This window comes from Sciurus carolinensis, chromosome X, assembly GCF_902686445.1.
Source record: "Sciurus carolinensis chromosome X, mSciCar1.2, whole genome shotgun sequence".
NCBI lineage: Eukaryota > Metazoa > Chordata > Mammalia > Rodentia > Sciuridae > Sciurus > Sciurus carolinensis.
In genome coordinates this window covers 51,096,680-51,120,240 of record NC_062232.1, presented here as the reverse complement: position 1 = coordinate 51,120,240, position 23,561 = coordinate 51,096,680, and the positions used below count along the sequence as shown (strand labels likewise).

The window sequence follows — 23,561 nt, the reverse complement described above, 5'->3', positions numbered from 1 at the left end:
CTGTTATATAGAAAGAAGGGAGAAAAAAAAGCCCATATACAGACATACCTACTTGAAATGAGCTTCAAATGTTATTTGAATAAATAAGAGGGGCTTTGGGGATGGAAGGGGGATTTGAAGGGTCTATTCTGCTTACCATCTGCCCACCTCCACGCTTGCTCAATGCACAAGCAGCCCATCGTTATTCTGATTGTAAAGTGGATGGAAGAAGGGAAAGACCCACCCCTGATCCAACACATGCTAAGGATTTCAGGAAAAACAGGATGAGGTTTGATTGCTGAAATATAGCATCAGTTTTTGATAATAAATACAGCTATGCTTTAAATCTACAAGTCCTTTCCAAGTTTACAAAATACTTTTAGACTTGATGTTTCATCTATAAAATTAGAATTTATGTTCTCATCTACAGATAAGGAATGCAGATAGTAAACCACAAAGTCTGGTGTTTTAAGCATAGGTCCACTGCTCTTTCAAGGACCTCAGTCTTCTTCTTTAGTCCTGGTACTCTTGGTTGGTAGCCATTCAACTTCTCCTCCTACCTTAGTTGAGCCAGAGGGAAAGAAAGCTCTGTCATGAACTCAGGGCTAAAAGGCACTCATGTCTACCTCTCATTGCCATCTCTGCATAGTGAATAGGGAAGCAGGAGGAGGTGTAGCACTTGGCCGAAGGACTCTTGGAAAGGAAAAGAAGGAAGCATTTCTCCATCATCCCCATTACTCCTAGTCCTCAGGGAACATTGTGGGTAAGTTTATGAAGCTAAAGAAATAAAAATGAGATGACAAGTTGCCCAGGAAATACACATCCCAAACTCATTTTTCCTGAATTAGCTGTGACTTTGATTTTCCATTTTACAGTTAACCAAGGCACTTAAGAGCCTGGATTAAGACTCTGGGCCACAGTACCCAGGAAGGCTGTAAAACCTTTTCGGAGGATTATTAAGAACATGCTAGAGAAGAGTTATGTTGAAGGGAGGCAAGAGGCTTTGGCTAATGGAGGGTAGATTTAATGGCCTCTATGAAAAATAAAAGTTAAAGTGGTTTGGAATACTGCAAACAGCAATAGACCAGAGGACAAAAATTGAAAAATCAAAATTCATGTCCCATATCCACCAAGATACTCACTGCGTAACTTTCAATAAGTCATTGAACTCTGTGGAGTTCAGTTCCTCATCCATAAAATGGAGCTAGTAAGAACTACTTAGGATCAGAGTAAAGATTAAACAAGAAAAGAGACAATGTCTAACAGCACCTAGCACTGAGAGGTAAATGCTCAACATCAGAGAAACATTGACCAGAAACTAATTACCATGGTTTGAAAGAGTCTTGAGAGTCAGGTTTTCAAAACAAGTTGGTAGTCCCAGTCAGCTGACTATTTACTTGGAAAAAACTATAAAATCGGTTCTTGTACAACAATCTTTGCCACCCTCACCCTCTATATACAATACACACACACAGAGAGGGTTTGAATTCACCAGGAGAACCTAAGTAACCCATAAATCCTATTCCGTGATTTCCCAATTCCTGTCCATTATCATGCATCCAGTCCCCTGCATAAACACACACACACACACACACACACACACACACACACACAGTAATGCGCAACATATTCACAAATAGACTGAATCATTTCACTTCTGTTCTTTGGAAGAAAAGATTAAATTAAAATGCAATTACTCATAAAGCTTCATCATGCACTCAAAAAAAAAGACACCCCTGTTTTTATGATGGCAATAGTCACTATGTATGATGGATATAACTTGAGATTGTGCTAATGGCATTTCATAAGCAGCTGCTCAAATGTTTATTACTGAAATGTCAGCCTCCACTCCATGAGATCTTCAAGACCTGAGATGGTTTCTTATTTCTCTTTGCATCCTTGGAATCTAGCACAGGGTTTGGTACAAAGTTGGCATTCAAGAATTGTATTGATGAATAAAAGAATTACTTAGTAAATTAATGAAAAAAATTGTATCACATAACCAGAAAGGCATTGCTGAGAATCAAAAGGATGTTCCACAAAGGATTAAACAAATCCTTAATCAAAACTTGTGAAGAATTATTCCAGTCCACATTATGTACTTGTTCATTCATTTATTCAAGGGCAAATCTGTAGGGCTGGAATATAATTCAGTGGTAGAGCTCTTGCCTAGCATGTGCAAGGTCCTGTGTTTGATTCCTGCACTAAAAAATGCAAATCTTGAGAAAAAGGACCTAAAATAAAAATTCATGATCCATATCCTAGTTTTGCCACTTCCTGTCTGACTTCCATTGGAGTACCTCTTAATTGCCACTAGTCTTAGTTTCCTATGTACAAGGAGGAGATATTGTTTCTTGCTGTGCCTACCTTCAGGTTTGCTTCTTTTGAGAAGCAAAATAAATTATGTGCCTGAATGTACTTGATGGACTTTCAGGTAGATTATACTCCTAGGAATTGTAATACTTAATATGTCCAATTGTTCCACTCCCATTTTCCAGTCCTCCCCCATTCCTCCTATCAACTGGTTATAACATAGCCTCCACTTGGTCTTCAGAAAACCATCTAAATACAAACAAAAGCAAATAGCTATGTCTCCTACCAGTTCTAAGCAACATTTAGCTTACTTGAATCCATCAAGGTCCTCAGGTTCTGCCTGAACAATTCAATGTGACCAATGATAAAAACTCTTAGTAATAAATATTTTTAAAGGCATCCAGGAACCATCCTTTTGGTCCTCTACCCAGAGCTGGTTTCAGCAGAAGAAGGGGACTATAAAGAAGGTTTAGATGGCAGGAAGAGAGATGGCATGGTGAAAGTGGAATGGAAAGCTGTGCCAGGTATGCAAGATAGACTGAGATGCTAGAGATAGGAAAAGAAAGTGAAACAACATGGAGTAGGTAGACAAAGAAGAAGACAAATGCCTTAAAAAAGAAAGGAGCCTGAGGTGTTCTGTCAAACAGGGTTCAAGTAGGCCAGGATCAAGGAGAAGCTCTGGGTTCTGCCACCTTACAGGTCTGCAGGATAGCAGGATCAAAACCATGGAGACAACTGGCTCTAAGGGCACCCAATGTTTACCTACAAGCAACTGTTACTAGTTGCTGATTTCTGCACTAATTAATTCAAAAGTGCAGTGGAGAATAAAGTAAAACATATACATATATATAATGTTTTTGTTTGTATTTTCAGGCACATAATTTATTTTGCTTTATTTGCTTCTCAAAAGAAGCAAACCTGAAAGTAGTCACAGCAAGAAACAATATAAACATACATATAAACATACATATAAACATACATATAACTTTCCAGCAATAGGCATGCACCATGGTAACAATGCACATGACCAGAACTTAAAAGGAAAGAGGGAAATGACACATCAAGCTGACACTTTCACATCACTCTTAGCTACCAATAGCAGGAACATTTACAATTCTAGATAGGAGATATACTGGTTTAAAGTGCTGCCCCTCTCTCACTCTTGCTCTTTCATAAACTGAGGAGTCTAAACATGATAGAAAAAGAATTCTTAATAGGTGATCTCTAAAGTTGTATGGGCTAGAGAAGGGTCATGTTTTTCTTCCCCATGGGAAAAAGCCAAACAGATTTCACCTCTCAACTTACTCCCCCATAGACTGGGATATACTCTTTTCCTCTTGTGATCTTTCAGGCTGCCCTTAAATGACTCAGCAGATCTTTAAATATATCTAGGCAAGGAGCTTCTCTGAGCCACAGCTTGCCATTAAAAAATGTTTTAATCTGTTTGGGGTGTTGTGAGGAGGTCAGGAAGTTCCTCTGTTAACATGAGGTTCCCAAGAAAATTCAGGACTGTTGTGAAGCTCCCTCTCTCTATGCTGAAAGGCTTGTTTTTGTTCTGCTATCTGCCTTTTGCCAGCTGGGTGCATCACAGGGATGAGAAGGGGGATGGTTCCAGGCCACAGAAGAAGTCAAGGAAATTACTGTCCAGTGATTTGTGGGGGAAGAGGACCAATGTGTGTAATGGAGTGACTGATAGAAAAACAGAGAACCCAAACTCACCAAGCTCAGACTGCACTGGGTCATCCTGTTCCCTGTGGAGGTCCATGACCTCTGGCTGAGAAAAGATCTTCTCACTCTCCCTCCCTTTTCAGATCAGCTCAGTCATGCAATCTGAAGCAAGCATCAACTAGTAAAAGAGCTTCAGCTGCATTGAGGGAAGTAACTTAATGACTTGCAATACCAAAGCAAATCAGGCTCCTTTCTATCTGCAATGACCTCACACTTACATGCTAGCCAAAGCGTTTTGGAAAGTAGGAGCTTTGTGAAAGGGAGGGCTGGGCAGTGTGGCCTAGGGAAAAGTCAATGTACTATAGCTGGACATACTTGTTTCCCTGAACTCTACTTGTCTTGTGTGATAATAATAATAATAAAATAGCGATAATGACAGGTGCAACTTTTTAAGCCTATACTAGGGGCCAGGTACTAGGCTAGATGTTTTAAATTTATTATTTCACTTTTCTGCACAAAAACCCAATGAGGAAAGCATTAATATCTTCATTTTAGAAATAAGGAAAAAGAGAGGTGAAGGGACCCAGAATTCATATCTAGCAAGAGTCAGAGCCAGGATTTAAACCAAAGGCTGTTAGATGCCAAAGCCTGTGCCTGAATGTCAATCCAAACATTTATTTTAGCTCACCCTGACCCCAGCTTCTTTCTCAAGGACACTTCAGCTCTTTTGTTACTTATTAAAAATCTCCAAGTATACAAGATATGCCTAAAATCACCCAGAATGGCATTTTGAAGTCATTTATAAGTTTTTAAGAAGTGACTGTAGATATCATTTGAGTCCAAACCTCTGCCCTACACATGGTTTCCAAAAGGCCCAGTCTCTTTTTAAATGTATTCAATGAGGGTGAATTTACTACTTATGCCATCTTGCCAATAGACAGGGTGTGATGAATAAGAAGGGAACTAATGTTTGCCATTTACTGAAGTGTCATGCCCTTTAATTAAGATGCCTAATTTCATCCTCACAATAACTTTGTGAGAAGAGTATTCTACAGATGAGGAAGAATTGAGAATCAGAGAGGTTATCACTCACCTGAGGTCATACCACTGGTAGATGGCTAAGCCAGAATTAAAAGCTAAGTTTGCTCTGATTGCAATTGCCCTTGTACTTTAGCCTCTCCTACATAAAGTGCAAAAGCTCTTGAAGTCAGGAAGTCTCTCAAGATTCCCTAGGTCCCTGATCTGACTGGTATGGCAAATTTAAATTTGTAAAAGTAAGGTAACTTCAGTGAATAAGGCAGGTTAGTGGTGCTTGAGCAAACCTGAAAACTCATGCTGCATTTAGAGGAGCAGCTGCTTTTCACCTCCAGCAGGTCATTTCCTGGCAGGAATGAAGGTCCAGTATTGCCAGATTTTCATTCCCAAAGGTGAACATCTGAATTTTCATGGGAAATATTAGCAAGTAATTTTGCACATACACACACACACACACACACACATACAGAGGCACATTGCATCAGCTAAACAAAACTCATCTGGTCCTATTTGACAACTTTCAATTAGGGTTAAACCACTCTAAGATAAACTTTCCCTTTACTAAACTGTAATCTGTCCTCATTGGTATTGTGTTTTGCGGTAGTACAGAAAAACATTCAATTTTTTTTTTCAGGACAGTCTTTAGGATATACTGAGACAATAGTTACATCCACTTCCTCCTGCCTCCCTTACCATATTTATCCCAGCATCTCAATTCCTTCATGCTTTACAAGATGCAATACCCCATGAATATTGGAGTTCAACACCACATTGAAAATACTAGAATTTAGCAGAGCAAGATAATCACCTCTTTTATTCTGAATCCCATATTTATTTTAATGGAACTTATGATCCATCAGTTGTTCTGAACAATCACTTAATATTATATATTCAGAATCACTTAATAAAGAACATCATCTATGTAACACACTCTAAGCTCTGTGTTTTGGAGATCTTGTACAGAGATACTCAAAAAACAACTTTTGCCCTAAAAAAGAAGTCTTTCAGTAGGCTATATGAGACATGCATACATGGTAATTATAGTTCAAGGGATCAAGTACCATATAGATAAGGAAGGAATAAAGGGACAATCTTAAAAGGTATTAATAAGCATTCATACATCACTTGTACCTAATATCCATCAACTCATCTGATCTCCCCTCAAAATCTTCAAAGCTAAAGAATTCTAGTCCTGGTTTACAAAAGAGGAAACTGAACCCAATATTCTTTCAACCATATCGTGTCAGAGAGATCACTTCCCCTTTGGTTAGGGAATGAGAAAATTCATCTTGAAAGAGACTGTATTTGAACTAAGCTTAGAAAACAGATATGGTTGAAATTGGGATAGAATTCAAGGCTAAATGGATAATAGGGAAAATAACAAATTTGAGGAAAAATTAGTAAGGATGGTTTAAAGTGATAGTGACTAGATTAATTTGGCTAGACTTTAAAAGAATTTTATACAGGAATTGTAGGAATTCAAGCTGGAAAAATAAGGCAGATCATGAAGAGACATGAACACCAGATTAAAAGAATTTGGACTTTAACCTATAAGCAAATGGAAAGGAGCTGTGGTGCTGGGGCTCAAATCCAGAGCCTTGCACATGCTAGGCAAGTGCTCTACCACTGAGCTACACCCCCAGCGCAAGGAGCTAAAATTTTAATCATGCATTACATAACTGCTCAGCAAGGCTTTCTCTGTGCCAAACACTGAAAATAGTGAAATAAATCAGACAGGGCTCCAAGCCTGTCTAATGGATGTTTAAAGCAGGATACTGACAAGACTGGAAGAAAACTTCGGGAAGGAATGGTGGCATATTGTATGATTTAGGGAGTAGCAGAGAGAGCTGGGGAGAGGAGACATGAGGCCACTGCACTAATCCAGGTAGGAAGTAATAGAGGTAATGACTGAGAACATTTTGGGAAACAACATATCCCTCCACCCCCTAATTCCCCAAGTCTCCACCTTGTCTTTACTCAGACACTTCGAGGTCACCTCTGATGGGGAACTCTGAGTCTAAAACGGTAAGATGTCCTCAGAGAAGAGTCCATCCCATTCAATTCCATAACTGACCTGGCATATTTTGAGTCAATCCAGCACCTCACCAAGACCCAGTAAACGTCCAAAGCAAACAACATGCCATCAGAAAATAAGAGCATGGTCAAGATTTTGGTCTATTATTATATAAGTAAAAAATCTCAGTCTAACTTTATTTTTTAATTTAAAAGGCTGATCAAACATACTTCAGATGAACAATTGGAAACTCCCACTGCCTACATACTTGCTAACCTTGGTTTCTAAACAAAGATAAAAGGGAAGGAGGGGTGGGCTGAGTAAACAGACACAAAACATGATTTGGAATTCTTTTTGCCACCAAACATCAAACATGGAATGTTTCCATCTTTACATTCAACTTGCAGTTTACGTGATCTCCTCATCTAATCTGAGGTTAGAGGATGGTTCAGAGAAGTGTCCCAATATCACAAGTTTGCAAAAATGATTTTGCTCAGGCACTAGCAATTTTAAAAAGAAATGTATAAGTTGTCACTTATGTAAGCAGCCTGATTATACCTTCTTCAACGGAAAACCGTCATAGATGCAGACTTTTGCAGTAGCCAGCTTTCATTTCTACATTAACAAAAATGTTATCTGACATCAACATTTATGACTTCCTATGGAATCCTGCATACACAACACATTTGGGCCTAGAGCAATAAAAGAAGCATCTTGCTGATAACTTGGAAGTTCCCCTTCATATTGTAAATCCCATATGCTTACTTTCTTTACTGACATTTATTTCCTTTGGCCGATCTCTAGAAGGAAATGGACTCCGTTTATACTTCCAAATCTTTGCACAAAATTATTGATGGCAATAGTCACTTTTCTAAAGGTAAGTTGCAGGTTGATACAGGCTGAAGAATGGAGGGAGGCAAGTCATTTTGAGAAGGGATCCAGAGTGATAGAGTGAAAAGAGGACTGGCTAGCTGGAGCCTTTAGTTCAAGCTCGGGTTCTGCTACTTACTCACCATGTGATCTTGGGTAAGTATCCTTCTCTCTAAGCACCCTTCAAAGAAGTAGAGTTTCTCATCCTTTGAAGTTCATGCACAGTGTTTCTACATTTTGAAAACTTTCTGCAGGATGAGTAGCACCCCTTTTGCTAAATGAAGAGAAGAATTTAAGTTGAGGAGCTAGACTGCCTAGATTCTTTTTTATGTACCTTTATTTTATTTATTTATTTTTATATGGTGCTGAGGATTGAACACAGTGCCTCACACATGCTAGGCAAGTGCTCTGCCACTGAGCCACAACCCTGGGCCCATACTGCCTAGAATCTTATACAAGCTCTTTCACTTACTTGTTTTATAATCCTGGGTATGTTATTTATTTACTGTGTGCCTGTTTCCCTACTAGAAATATTCTGAGGATCAAATTAATCAACACATGTAAAGTATAAAAAACAACCAGTTTCAAAAACTGACTGTTTTCCTTTTCTTACCTTAATAATTCTATTTAAGCAGACATTGAATTGCCCAGGATTGTAGTGGGGTTTGAATTTTCAACCACCTTAGGATCCTGTTTTCTAATCCCTATCATCAGATATTGACTTCTTACTACCACTTCCTATCCTTCATCCCCACATTGACCTTCACACTACTCAACTCTTTAGTGGGGAGCACTGGAGCATAATAAGGATATTATATAGCAAAGTGACCTCAGTCACTAGTCTTTTGGGATGGTAAAGGTCAATGGCTGGGTAATCTGAGAAGCTGCTTCTATAGGAGAGTAGTTAGAACCTCTTGGTTAGAAGTTAGACTTACTGGGGATGCACATAGGTTCTGCTACTTTCTAGCTGTGTGAAACTTGGACAAGTTTCTTAACCTCTCTAGACCTATTTCTCAAGTTCAATGTGAGAACTAAATAAATATTCAAGTATTTCACTTCATTTCTGTTCAGGTTGCCTAATAGGTTCAAGCTTTGATCAAAGTTCAGTGGTTTTTCAGGGTTAAATTAATTGGTACATGGTTCAGTAAAAATATAATGATGTTACGTTGGTATAGTTGGGGGTAGCAGCCAATTCATGTGGTTTTCAAATCTTTGATTCACTCAAACAATAAGTGCTATCACTATAACTGCTCTTATAATTCTTCGTTATGAGCATGGAATTACTTTTCCAATATAAATTTTCTAAGGAAGTAATATACAACTAACTTTCAAAAGAAGCTCTGACTAGATAGGCTCAGGCCCTAGCTTGTTATGTGACCTTGGCTAAGTCCTTTTCTATCTCTGTGCCTCATGTATTTCACATATAGAAAGAACTAGCTGAAAAATATGATCTCCAAGATTCTACAAATTCTAATACTCTGGAATATCAGGCCATTTCTGTTCAGGTTCCCAATAGGTCCCAGCTTAGATCAAAGCTCACTGTTTTTCAGCATTAAATTATTTTGATATGTGGTTTGGTAAAAACACAATAATAATGACAATTTGGTGTGACTGGGGGTAGAAGTCAATTAGTGTAGTTTGCCAGTTCTTGATTAATTATTTAGTTTAATTACCTGGTTTAAGGTTTTGGGCAAGAAGAAAAGGAGTCACTCTCTCGAACGAGGCCTCAGATAAACAAGAAAAGAGCCACTGAGTTGGCTCCAAAAGAACTTAGTTTGTGCCCTAGTTCTATTACCATCTTGTAGTTGCACCTGGGATACGTCCCTGCCATTCTCTATGTCTCTAATAAAAGGGCAGAGGGAACAGAGAACATACAGCATAGGTGATCTGCAAAGATTCCTTTTAATCTCCTTGAAAAAGATGAAAGCTGAGGGCACTGCATGAAACTAAACTGACAAGAAGCCATCAAGTTGTTCATCATATAATTCATACTTTGCATGTGTCCAATATTAAGTTTGTTTCCTACCTCACCCCATGTACCTGCTCCATAAATATTCACCATTCAATAAATGACAATCTTCTTTTTCCAATCACTCAGACCAAAAATTTGGCAATCATCCTTGTCTCCTTTCTTTTTTACACAACAAATACCCAATCTGTTGGTAAATGCTATTGGCTCTACCATCAAAATACATCCAAAATCAAATCATTTCCTATCTCCTCTACTAACTTAGCCTGAGCCACCATCATCTCCCACTTGGATCACTGCAGTAGCTTCACCCCCACCCTTCTTGCCCTTTGTTAATGTTAATTTGCTCAAAATATCAGAGTAAAATCCAAAGTCCTAAGGAATACCATTGATACCCCACTTCATTCTGTGCCATGTTCTATTACTCCCACTTACTATAACCCAGGCTTTTGGCCTCCTCACCTCCTCTTTCACATCAATTTTGCTCCCGCCTCTGGGCCTTTGTGCCTACAATATTCTAACCCAAGATAGCCACATGGCTGACTTCATCACTTCCTTCAGGTCTCTGTTCAAATATGAGCAACTCAGTAAGGCCTTCTCTGACCAACAATTATAAAATATTCCCTCTACCATCAACATCTACCTCCTACCCTCTGCTAAATTATCTCACGACACTTATCAGCATCTGATACCTTCTACATGTCTCCACTCACTAAAACCTTTGCTCCATGAAGGGAATTCTTGTCTACCTTTTTATTGCTATTTCACCAATGCTGAGTGGAGAGTTTGGCATATAGTTGATGCTCAATGAATACAGTCTGAAAAGTAAAATAGCAAGGTTATTGGACCTAGAACTTGCACACAACCTAGTCCATCAGTCTGGTAGATAAAAGATCTAAAAGTTTTAAGAGCTTTACACATTTCTGTTATTGGTGCCAGATATATTCCTTTGCTTCTCTGAATCTCATCTTTCCTATCTATGAAGTAAAAATTATTGTGGAATAAGCAGTAACACATGATTAGAGGAAGAATCGGACTGAAATCCCAGACCTGTGACTTTGAAGCTGTTTAAATGTTGGCAAGTTACCTAACCTCTCTGAACATATTTACAATAGGAATACCAGTTATATAATAGTATTATATTACTCTAAATTCTGGCCACTTCTACTGGGCAGAAATAAGAATGAAATTCAACAAAGGAATATGAAAATGTTTTGTAAACTGCAAAATGCTACTGGAATATAGTCAATGTAACTGTTTCTTGATCTATGTGCAGAAAACAGTATCAAGGTGTCAAACAGTATTACCAAAAATGCTTGGAACTCTTGGAAAGAACATCTAAGTGAAATAATAAGTATCACAGTAGCTCATTTATTGTCAAGTGCTAGGGGGTTCTGGTTCAAAGTATACTGTAATAGAGCCTTAGCTGTATGTTGAAACCACCTAAGGAGGTTGACCACTCCCAGGGAAGTCCTGCCATGGGACACTTGCAGTCCCCCTAGTGGCCACATAGTGGGACCACATATCACAAGCCAGGAACCTACTCAACCTGTAGAGAACATAGCACAAGCTTAAGGGGTGGGCCATTCTGAAAGCTACATCATTTAATTCAGCAAAGCCCTTAAAATAAAAAGATTGTCATGTGTACCTTAATCCTTGAACTGTTTGACTTGTGATTATCACTTCCCTCCCTTAACTAACATTTAAAAAAAAATTTATTTAGAACTTCAAAGGAAGCCACCAAAATTAATGGAAACCTTACAAGCAGAAGAATAACTCTTTATCTGTACACCACACCAGGCATCTTCATTGGTGCTCACACAAAATGCAAGACTCATTAATCACCTTCAACTTTAGTTCATTACTCATATTATCACAGACTTGTCCAATCGAAGACATCAAAACATATTCTCAGCAAGTGCAATTATAGAGCAAAGAAAATGAGGAAGAAACTAATAATTAACTTGACTGGAGTAAGCACTGTTGAATAAGCAGAAATAGATTTCAACCAAGCTCTAGTTCACTCATCTTCCCAGAGATATAATGACCTGTTGCTTGAAATATTCACCAAGACCTCAAGAAAGATTTATTGCTTGAGTTCAGTCATGTCCCCACCTATGTCCATAAAGGATTAGAGGCAGCCACAAGTAATACATGTTGTTGACTATGTCAGTCTATATTGATCCATTTCTTTGTTGAATGTCTATATTAAAAATATAAAGAAAAACTAGTATCTCTTCATACTGGCATCATGGTGCTGCCTTTCTTTTCTTTTTCTTTCTTTCTCTTTTTTGAATGCTCCTGCAAAGCAGCAACTCCAAGATGCTCTCTCAATTGTATTGCCTTTCCCTAATGTACCTCCTTCTAACAGATGTTAAGCATACAGCAGGTGCTTAATGAAAAGCATTTGACTGATGGATATTTTAAATGTCATTTTGGTTGGGTAATCTCTAAAGATATGAGGTCAAATAGGAATGTTTTGCTGGGTAGCTTGCAGTTCACTTCTCATTACCAGAGCACTACAGCTATAGCTGATTACCTATGACTCTTAGTCTAGGGTATTAATGAGGCCAAAGTTCAGCCCCTATAGAGAAGAACTTCATTTCTGCTTCATGGCTATGCTGTGCATTCCTGAAAAGAAGCCTAAATTGTATGACAGTAAATCAACCATTTCTCCATCCAGAAACACACACCAGAAGGAGTGGTGACATTTACTTTATTCAAAGGACAACATATAAAAACATAAAATTATGATTTCAGCTGCTTACACAAACCTAAACATAAGCCAAAATAACTAGTGATTCAGTGGCCTAGTTTATCTTCGTTACTTCTTCATTTTACTTTTCTATATTGAAATAATAATTACTCCTCACTCTCTTGCTTTTAGTTCCCAAATCCAAATCTAAAAAACAGACTATTACCAGTACAAACCTAATTAGGGTTCATTCCTGCTATTTAACAGAGAGCTAAATATGCAGAAACATTGTCCTCTTCATCTAGGAAGGAGATGACATTACCAGATCCAATTTGCACCTGAGTAAAACTAAGACAAGTATCTCTATACAGCATCCATAAAGGATGAAATGAAGTATGCTTTACCTTTCAGGGCAATAGTTCTGAGGGTATTCACAACTCAGGTAATTTCAACAAGGTTGCAGAATATAAGATCAATATTTTAAAATTAAAATTAAGTATAATTATACACATTGGCAATGGACAATATTCCAAGAAAAATAATTTCATTCATAATGGTATAAAATAACTGGGAGTTAATTTAATAAATGAAGTGCAAAACTTATGTTCTAAAAGGTATAAAATATTTTTGAAAAAAAAGTAAAGAAGACCTTAATAAATAGAAAGACATCCCATAATCATGTACCAGAGGACAACACTGTCAAAACACAATACTCCCCAAATCGATCTACGGATCCAGTACAATCCCTATCAGAATCCCAGCCAGCCTCTTTGTAGAATTTGACAAGCTAATTCCAATTCATATAAAAATTCAAGGGGCCTACAAGAGCCAAAACCATTTTGCAAAACAAGAACAAAGTTGGAGGACTCACATTTCCTCATTTCAAACTTTACTAAAACCTGCATTAATCAAGACATGTAGTATTGACATAAAGACAGACATGCAGACTAATGGGATATAGATGATAGTTCAGAAATAAACCCTCACACTTATGTTCAACTGCTTTTATGCAAAGGATGCATAGCTATGGGGAAATATAAACAATACTACAATGTCTGGTATCTACATGCAAAAGAATGAAGCTGGATCTCTACTGTGCATCACATAAAAATCTTAAATCTAAATTGATCAGGGACCTAAATATAAACAGCTAAAGTTACAAAACTCTTAGTAAGAAACATAGGTACAAATCCTTGTGATTTTGATTAGGCAAGTCCTTCTTAGATAGAATATTAATATCATAGGCAAAAAAGAAACAAAACTGTGTGCCTAAATGAATACCCTCAAGAAAACGAAAAGACAACCCACAACATTGAAGAAAACATTCGGAAATCATTATCTGTTAAAGGACTTTTCCCAAGAATATATATGTGTGTACCTACACACACACACAATTAAACACATCTAAATGATAAAAAGACAACCATGTAAAAATAAGCAAAGTATATGAAAGGATAGTTTTGCCATGGAAGGTATACAAACAATCAATAAGTACATGAAAAGATACTGAACATGATTATCATTATGGAAATGCAAATCAAAACTAAATGAGATACCACTGCACACCCATTAGGGTAGATATACTAAAGTGATAATAGCAAATATTGCCAAGATGTGGGGAAAATGGAACTGTCATTTATTGCTGGTGGGTTTGTAAAATGGTGCAGGCACTTTTGAGAATGGCTTTGCAGATTCTCAAAAAGATACATGCAGAGGTATAATATGACCTATAAATTTCACTCCCGGGTAATACCCCAAATAACCAAAGACAGATTTCTACAAAAAAACATGTATACTAATTTTCATGGAAGTTTAACAAACAAAGGTTGGAAATGAATCTAATGCATATCAACTGATGAATAGACAAAATGTGGTATGTGATGGAACATTATTGAGCTATAAACATAATGAAGTATTGATATGTGCTTCAACAAGTTTGAACCTTTAAAACATTATTCTATGTGAAAAATGTGAGTCGGAAAAGACCCCATACTGCATGATTCCATTTACATGAAATGATACAATAAGCAGATCCATAGAGACAGAATGTAGATTAGTGGTAGCTCAGTATTGGGAATAGGTAAGGGGATGATTGTGAAGTGGCACAGTATTTCTTTTGAGGGTGATTAAAATGTTCTAAAATTTGCTAATGCACACATATCTCTGAGTATACTAAAACCCATCAAACTATATACTTTACAGGGGAGAATTCTATGGATTTTGAATTATATCTCAATACTGCTAACAAAATAAAGCTCAATACTACACAATCTTAATTGACGGCACTCCCCAGTGACCAGAATTTCAATGCTATAAATTTTTCTAAATGAGCCACCTTCAACCCTGATGTGGCCTGCAGGTTGTCAGCAGTAATGTGTTTGAGAGAGAAGGGGTGGTATCACTCATGAGTGTACAAGCAATAAATTGTCAGTTATCATCTCTCTGCCTCCATCACTGAGTATAGCCCTTACTGAGTAACAATCTAAAGCATTAGAGTCATGTGGGAAGCTTCCAGAAGAAAAATGATGTAAGTTTTGCTCCACAGAGGTTTCCCCACATGATAAACAAATATCATAGAAAATGCAACTATTTCTGTTCCCTCAACTATCAAAGGGGTGATCACTAAGCACCTTCATGGTTTACTCAAGCTTACATAAATGCTAGTGAATAAACTGGAAAATGCTGGATCTTTCCTTTCAAGAGGATACTACATAACTTTAGGATTTCATTATTTTTTCCCTATGATGAAGGGTAACCAATACTGGTGTCTACACATAACTTTACAAACATTTTTTTTTAAGTCAGCTTTGTATTTAGAATGAGGATAACTTTCTCTGAGTTAATATACCAGAACTCAGTGGAATGTTGGTAGAGAGGAAGTCTGGAGTAGAATAATTTATTTAAGATTTTCCCATTGTTTTCAAATGATCGATTTACACATAGCCTGAGCAGATTAGCTCAGCTGGACACTTCTAGTGAGCACCCTCACCTGCAGATTAGGTGCACTGCTCAAGTCCGATCTAGACAGAGCTCTCTAGAAAGGGAAAGGGTTCAGTTATTCTCAGAGTCTAAGAGAAGTCTATCAATAGGGCCAGTAGACGGAAAGGGACAGAGATCAAGATAGAGACAAAGACGGCAGCCAGCAAATACTTCATTAAATCTCCCAGTCCTCGAGCCATCTAGTTTAGCTCCGTCAGCAACTACTGAATCAGGCTCTAACCTCAAGGTAAAAAGCCCAGCTATTCATTTTGCAATCAGCTCATGTCATTTACTCTTAAGAGAGAGGTGCTGGGGTTGATTTGATCTGTTACTCTTCAGATATTTTAAAAAAGAAATTCTTTTGTAGCATGCCACAGGTGTAATGAGAAAAATATCCTGAGAAATAGAAAGAAGAGTCTATATTTCAATGTCAAAAGCATGAAAGGAGTGGAATAAAATAAAATCGGGGATAGGCAGTGCTTGAGGAAGCTGCAGACAAAGAGAAAATGGTGGAGATAGGGAATAGAGAAAGATCTCCTTTTTCCCTCTCCAACCGACGTCATGAAACTTGAATTTTTGTTTGTTTGTTTGTTTTATTTTTCAGAATTATGATTTTAGCTTCAGCTGTAAAATAAGCCTCTCCCTTTCCCACAACCAGCCTGCATTCCGCTCCCTGATTGAACAGCGTTCCGAATGAAACTGGTGGTGTTGATATCACCATTGTTAATAACAATAACAGTAATAATAATAAAATGGTCCACATTCAACTCACATAATCCCACAAAGAGTGGTCACTATACACGTACAATTAAGGAGTTCAAAGAATTTTGTTTTAAAAGCATATATATATGTATATACATATGTATATATGTATATATATATATATCAGATGAGAAAATTAATATTAACGAAGAAAATTAAATATGCCAGCAAATTCATTATTTCAAAGTTTGCAGCTCAAAGAGTGGAAGTTTGATAAGGTAAAATCAGTGCTGGCAAGAAGCACCCCAAAGCAACCCTGCAATTGGAAGGCTGCAGGCTTCTTTGAAAATATTTCCCACCGATGTTAATCTTTGGCTGTGCTGAGAAAGATAGTCTGTGCACAAGCAAAAGGGCCCTTCTTTGGCTACATTCTGTAGATATTTACAAATAGAGTGCACTCAGTGTGGCTATTTGAACCTCGGTTTCTGATTACTGGGAGTCAGACATCAGAAACTGAGGCCCAAATAGCAAAATTTAGCTTTAAAAAAGAGATAAATTACTCCTTATAAGATAAACATAAAAAGCTGCTTGGTAATTGGGGAGGGGAGTAGAAATAAAAGGGGCAATTAATAAAATTCCATATTTTGGAAAAAAAGTAATAACTAAAGTCAGGACTTTCCATTCTCAAAGCACTACTAAAAATACTACCTATTTTGGAGACTGGAATGAACAACCAAGAGAAAAATTAAAATATTCCTTTTGTATTCTGGATAATTTCTCTAAATCCCAATTCTACATAGGCTCCCTTGGGCCCCAAATCCCAAGAACAAATGTTTGCCATATTATTGTGCTTCTTGCTGAGATATAAAGGGGCCTACTTCCGTCAAGTGGACCAGTGGTCAGCTAAAAAAGCTGTAGTCTTGTTTGATCTCTGAGAGAAGACAGATCCATAAAGTATCATCCGGGTTGCAAACAAGCTCCATCACATTTTATTATTCCTTCTGTTCACAAACCACATTCTAAATTAAGTAAAAATAGGACCATTGCTGTCTTCTGAACTTCTCTCAGCAGAAACATTGTTGATATATAAGAACATAGAGTTATTGCAGAAGTAACTAAAGTTTTAAAAAACCCTCCACTAAACCAACTAATGTACATGAACACTCACACACACACACACACACACACACACACTTGGAAAAAGAAGAAATCTAACAGATTATTGGAAGCATTTTAGAATTTTGAGATTTTTAAAATCAAATTTAGCATATAATGCACACAATACAGAGGGAAGAAACTGACTTTGGCTTTTAAAGTCCCTTGCATTTCACCAAACTGTTCTTTAAAAGTGAGGGAAAGAAAGAGAAAGTAAGAAAACATTTCAACTTTTACTGAGGGATTCTGATTAAATTGTTTAATTTTCAAAAAAGTAACTTAAGGATTTTCTATATCCTAGAAATGGAAATTATTTTTCAACCCACATGACAGGAACACAAGTTTTCCTTTTTACAGGACTCCTCATAGCCAGTGCAGCAATTAAATTCAGGAAATACTAAATAATTTTTTAAATTTCTTTAGGTTCTGCTAAATTCTTATTAATTGTGCTCATTAATTTTAACAGTGTCAAGAAGGCATTAAGGTATGATGATTTTCCTAATAGAGAAGTTTTTCCTATAAGATTTGTGATAAAATCACAAAGCTTACGTTACACCTGATGGGAAGAACTTTCTGCTCTGTAGCCGCTCACTGAAAATTTAGGTTCTATTTTCAAAGACACATAGCCCTAAACAAATATGTAGAACTATTAGTTTCCTCCCTGTTAAGTGAATATCAACATACCTCTCTTCCAACAGGGGAGAGTTATACAGAATATGGAAGGTTTCAGCGACTAGATTTAGCATCACAGTAGGTCAAGAAGCATCTTAGACAATTTCTCCCTGGAAAAAAATTACAGTAGAAAAGGGGCTCTGTTCTCTAATGACAAACCCCCAAAATTAACACTACCAACTAAATTCTGTTCTCATAAATCGAAGGAGATCTTGTATCCCACAGTATAACCCATTGCAAAAATAAACGCTGCAAATTATCTAGAAAATACTTTGACAATACCAAAGGAACACTTGAAAATTCTGTAAGCCAAATCTTAAAAACCTTATAAGATGTCAAGCTTGATAAGAAGTTGTTTCTTCAACAATCCAGAAAATAAAATTTATGAAATACTATCCTCCTTTTTCTCTCTTTTGACCCTGTGCTATCAACCTTCCAAGAATAGTAACCATCAATGAAAGGAGGCAAATTGTTAGATTTAAGTCTCCAAATAAATATGCTAAGTCTAACCAAAAAATCTGAAGAAGTCACAGATACAGGAAAATAGCTATAGAAACATAAAATAAGACAGAAGCCCAAGGTGACTTCAGCACCTGAGGGATCTGAGGAACTAATTCCTCAATCAATTCTACCTCTCTCACCAATAAACGAATATTTTAACTTACTCTGAGGGGAAAAAAAAAAAAAGATCTTCAACATGGTCTCCCAGAAGCTCCAAAACTGCAGTGAAGAAAATATTTTAGTAAACAAGATGAAATTGACTGCCACTTTTCTCATGTCCTATTTAAAACTCAGGCAAGATTATGGATCACAGGTCACTTAACTGTTCTTACTCCATTTGTTCGCAGTCAAATTCATGTTTTAAAATGCAAGCACATTCTTGAAATGAAGTAATATAATAAAGAGCCTTACTCCTCCCTCCCCAGTACAGATTTCTGAGCACACTGGAATAGTAGGAAATGCTTTACAAATTTTTCCCCAACACTTTTACAAGTCAGACTCAAACCTGTTAAAACTGTTCATTAAAACAGCTTTCATCTCTTTATACATCTGAAGCAAACCGGACGGAGGGGGCTGTGGATCTGTTATAATCCACAGGGAGAATAAACACTTTACAAGAGACAACCAACCCAAGAAGTAAGTACTTCCAACACAAGTCAACCAATGCTGAGAAACCTGGGAGGGCAAACCTTGCCCACTCTTTACCAAGAAAGTTACCCTTCTACCCGCTCCGAACGTTCCGGGTTGAATTCCCTCCGCTGACCTCCCAACCCTGGAACACATCCCCAGTTGCTTCCAGGGAAGGGAACCTCACTCCTTCACACAGAGGCCTCAGCACCCACAGGCTACTTTCTTTCCCTAACCCGGAATTCCGTTTTATCCTTTTGGAGGAGGCGGGCTGGCAAACACTTTGTTCAGTAGTTTTACCTCTATTTTGCTGAGACCCGCCATGCGCAGGCTGGAAGATGAACACTGGCAGTCCCCAAGAGGAAAAATTGTCTTTTTGATGGAGGTTACAAGACTTTGAGAAAAGGAGGTAAAAGGGAGTGGAGGGCTCAAGGGCTTTATTTCTGAAAGTGACCAGTGTAATCGGATTTTAATTTAAAGCCTGTGGGACCTTGAGTACCAGATGGTATTGAGGATTTTAGGTGGCCAGGGGAGTTGTCGAGGTATACGAAAGGGCTTGAACCAGCATCTAGTGCGCACAGCAGGTATTTGGACGCGCAGGTCAGAACTTTAGCGGGCCAAGAATCCCTGGGAGGGTTCCAGATTTAAGGCAGCCTTCCTAAGGAACCAGGCTGAGTTCTGCCAGGATTAGTAGAAATGTTCGCGTGGGAAGGAGTGGCTAGGTATCTTAGAACGCACAGCGAATCTGTGCAATGGGCCGAGAAAGGTGACGTTTCTGGGAGGAGAAACTTACCGCATGTCCCCGTAAGGTCCGGAGTAGCTCTCCATCCAGGGTCCCATCTCGCTTTTGACACAACTGGGACTGGGATAGGGCACTCTGCTCACCACGCCGCCAGGGTACCACACATCGGGTGCAGGAAAGTCGCTTTCCTGTCCCGCCAGACCCTGAGGTGGCCGAGTGTAGCCATAGGGGGCTACAGCCCCTGCCTCGCCTGCACTGCCGCCGCCACCCGCGCCGCATGGTCCATACAACTGGCCTTCTTCGGCTGCGAATAGAGTGTGCCAGGAAGAGGAGGCGGCTGCCGAGGGTGATCCGGAGCTGGGTCCGGCGGCACCTCCGCCGTGCAAGCTTCCCAGGTCCCCATAGCGGCACTGTGCCGCGGCTGCCGCCCAGGCGCTGCTGTAGTCTAGCGGGTTCTCCAGCTTGATGCGGGCATGAGGATGGGGAGGCGGCGGAGGGGGCGGCGGCCCAGCCAGGGCCAGCGGAAAGTTGTAGTAGTCTCGACTCTGGTATGCTGCTGCTTCGTCCAATGCTCCGGACTTATAGAGAGACAGGGTGGACGGCAGCTCAAGTGTCCCTGAGCTCCCTGCTTCGCTGCTGCCAGAGCAGCTCAGGCCCTCACCGTCCAGTCCTTTGGCGTAAGGTCCCTTGAAAGAGGAATACTCAGCAATCTCTTCAGTGCCCTTTCCTGGGCCGTCGTCCAGCAGAGAACCTTTGCATTCGGCCAGCGGGGCACAGGGAGTGCTACGCACAGCGGGCGGACCTCCCAGGAGCGGCGCGTACATGCAATCTCCCCGAAGCTGTTCCCCTGGACTCAGATGCTCCAACGCCTCCACACCCAAGCCCATAGACACTGACACTGCCTTACACAATTCCTTTGCGCTGTCAGATATGGTCGAGTTGCCCCCTAGGTAACTGTCCTTAGAGGAGGCGGGGGCCCCAGCGGCCTCTCTCGCTCTCCCGCTGCTACCATCGGATACCACCTCCTGCTGCTGCTGTTGCTGTTGCTGAAGGAGTTGCATGGTGCCGGCCTCGCTTAGGATGTCTTTAAGGTCGGCAGAGCAGCTGCTTAAGCCCGGGAAAGTGGGGCCCAGCAGGGACAGCGTGGATGGGGCAGCTGAGTCATCCTCGTCTGGAGGTGCTGGTGGCGGCTGCGGCAGCCCCTTGCCGGCGGCGGTGGCGGCTCCTGGCTCTGGGAGACAGCCGCTCTCGGGGTGGCCCTCGGGGGCTGACTGCTGTTGTGAAGGCTGCTGTTCCTCGTCCAGAGCCAGGTAGCCTGTGGGGCCTCTGATGTGGGCTTGGGGAGAGCCATTCTCACCCTGTTGCTGCTGCCGGGGGCTGCTCTCCTGCTGCTGCTGCAAACGGGCGCCGGGAGGTGCTGTGCTGGAGGCCTCAGGGTGCCGGGGGCCCGGGTTCTGGATCACTTCGCGCACGCTCTGGAACAGATTCTGGAAAGCTCCTCGATACGTCTTGGACGGAGGTCGGGGGTAGACCCTCCCGAGCCCTAACTGAACCTCCATCCTTAAACTAAGCTGAATCTTTGCACTTAATTCCCTTACCCTGTCTCCCTTGCTGCTCAGAAGAGTTCAACAGGCTGTGATGATGCGGTAGTCGCTGCAGTTAGGTGTCCACCTGCGGGAAGCTCCAGGGAAGAAAACTTGCAGGAGCAAAAAACCAAACCAAACCAAAACAAACAAACAACAATAAAAATAAAAAGCGTTCTGACAGCCTCAAAGTCTCAAGTCTGGTGTTGAGGAAGACACGCGCTGGACTCGGTCTGCCCTGCTAAGCTTACAGTCTGTTCCTAAACACTTGAATGGCAGATTCAAAAGATGCTCAAATCTTGGGGAGGTCCTCTGCTTTCCAAATTCAATGTCCAGTGAAGCAGGTGCAAATAAGAATCAGGTTATTTTCTTTTTGTTTTGTTTTGGCTTTGTTTGGTTTTGTTTTCAACTACTGAAGCCCTGCCATTTCATCTTTTGATCTCTGGCTCCGCACTCACGAGGGCGGGGGGGGGGGGGGAAGAGGTAGAGGGGGATTGTGGGGAACCAAGGGGCCCTCCCTGTGTGCTGCCTAAGGAGTCAGGTCCTGGCTGCAGTGCTGAAGTGCTCCCCAGTCGCCCGGATCCCAAGAGCCTTCTTTGCAACGTGCAGCTAGCTCGCGCTCGCAGCCAAAGGGAGTTACCTCTCTGCAAACTGGCTGGCAGAGCTGGGCCGACGGGGTTGAAGGGGAGAGGGCTTGTGGGAGGGGGGAGCAGACCAAGAGTAGCTGGCGAAGGCAGCTGTGGGAGAGGAGACGGGGGGGGGGGCAGGGTGAAGGGGAGGAGGACAAAGGCAGCCGTCAGTCCTACCCGGCACTTTCCTCGTTTCCTCCGAGTCTCTAGCAGCTTTTAGAAACTTCGCCGAAGAGGAAAGGGCAGCTTCGGGGCGGCGGCTTCGAAGCCGCTGAGCTGCAACAGGCGTTGGCTGTCGCTGGAGACGGGCTGGGGTAGCGCGGTGCGTCCCTTCTGCTCCTCTACCGTACTGGAGCGGCTAGCTCGGTCTTTTTCCCTCCGTCGCCTCCTCTGCCTCCAGGTTTGCTCCGGACCCTCCGTCTCTCCCAGCAGGCTGGCTCCCCGGGATCTCGGAGGGGGCGCAGGGAGGTGGAGAGCAAATGCAACAGTTTGCGAGTCGGTCCCGCCCCCGCCAGGCCGGCCTCCTAGCCTTCCCACCTCCTTTCTCCCTCCCCTCCCCTTTCCTTTTCTCCCCTCCCCTCACCGCAAGCTAGCGCCGGGTGGCTCTGGAGAAACAAGTGCTGGCACAGCGTGGGTGAGGGCAGGAGAAGCTCGCTCTAGCCCCAGAGGACCCCTGCTCCCGCAATACCTCTTGCTTTCCTCTACCGGGGTTCAGGGGCCAGAGCAAAAGCTTGAATCTGGAGTTTTATTTTGAGGACAGGGCTCCAGGATCTCCTGAAGGCCAACACTCACCAGATTTGAATCCGAAGCCGAATACCAAATCAGAGGCCTGGGGACGTGGGTGGGGGGAGTGGCGGCAGGAGCTTGCTTGAAAGAGTGTCTCCTACAAATTAAGGAGCAAGTTACAGGCAAGCCAGCTGGTCCTTGCTGAAACCTTTGATTACCCCATAGGCGTAGTTTGGGCCTTGTGGAAGGGTGCCATTTGCTCTGGGAACCCTTGGCCCTAGGAAACAGAGGTCATTCCTGCACTCTTCCCTGCCCTCTTTCTGTGTAGAATTGCATGTAACCAGCACTTCACACCTATCCACACTTGCATAGGCTAAAAAAAAAAAAAAAAAACCAAACAGGCGAACACGCAAACACCAGAACTGCTTGTCATTTACACATGGACCCTTGATTTTTGTCCAGAGCATTGCAAATGATTCCTTGTATACAATCATTGGAGTTTCCAAGTTGTCTTTGCATATTTTAAACTTTTGAACTGCACTACCCAATGAATAGAACCTATATAGGGCTGATTTTCTTCCTCTTTATTGGCAGCTAGATGTGGAAAGTGATGTGGGTACTGCAACTCTCCTTTGAGGAAGAGTTTCACAGGACCTGTGTAAAGATGCAGAGGCAGATGGGAATGTAAAAATAGAGGAAGTG

The 23,561-nt window shown here is 40.7% G+C and overlaps 1 protein-coding gene across 1 annotated transcript in view; it reads right to left on the bottom strand.

Annotated features, from left to right (window-relative positions):
• Ar (androgen receptor) overlaps nucleotides 1–22,582 on the bottom strand; it is a 167,688-nt gene extending 145,106 nt beyond the window's left edge. Inside the window, exon 1 of the mRNA XM_047535699.1 lies at nucleotides 19,973–22,582. Within this exon, the coding sequence (XP_047391655.1) occupies nucleotides 19,973–21,480 (1,508 nt within the window). The 5' untranslated portion in view covers nucleotides 21,481–22,582. The remainder of the gene's footprint in view (nucleotides 1–19,972) is intronic.
• Between the last annotated feature and the right edge of the window lie 979 nt (nucleotides 22,583–23,561).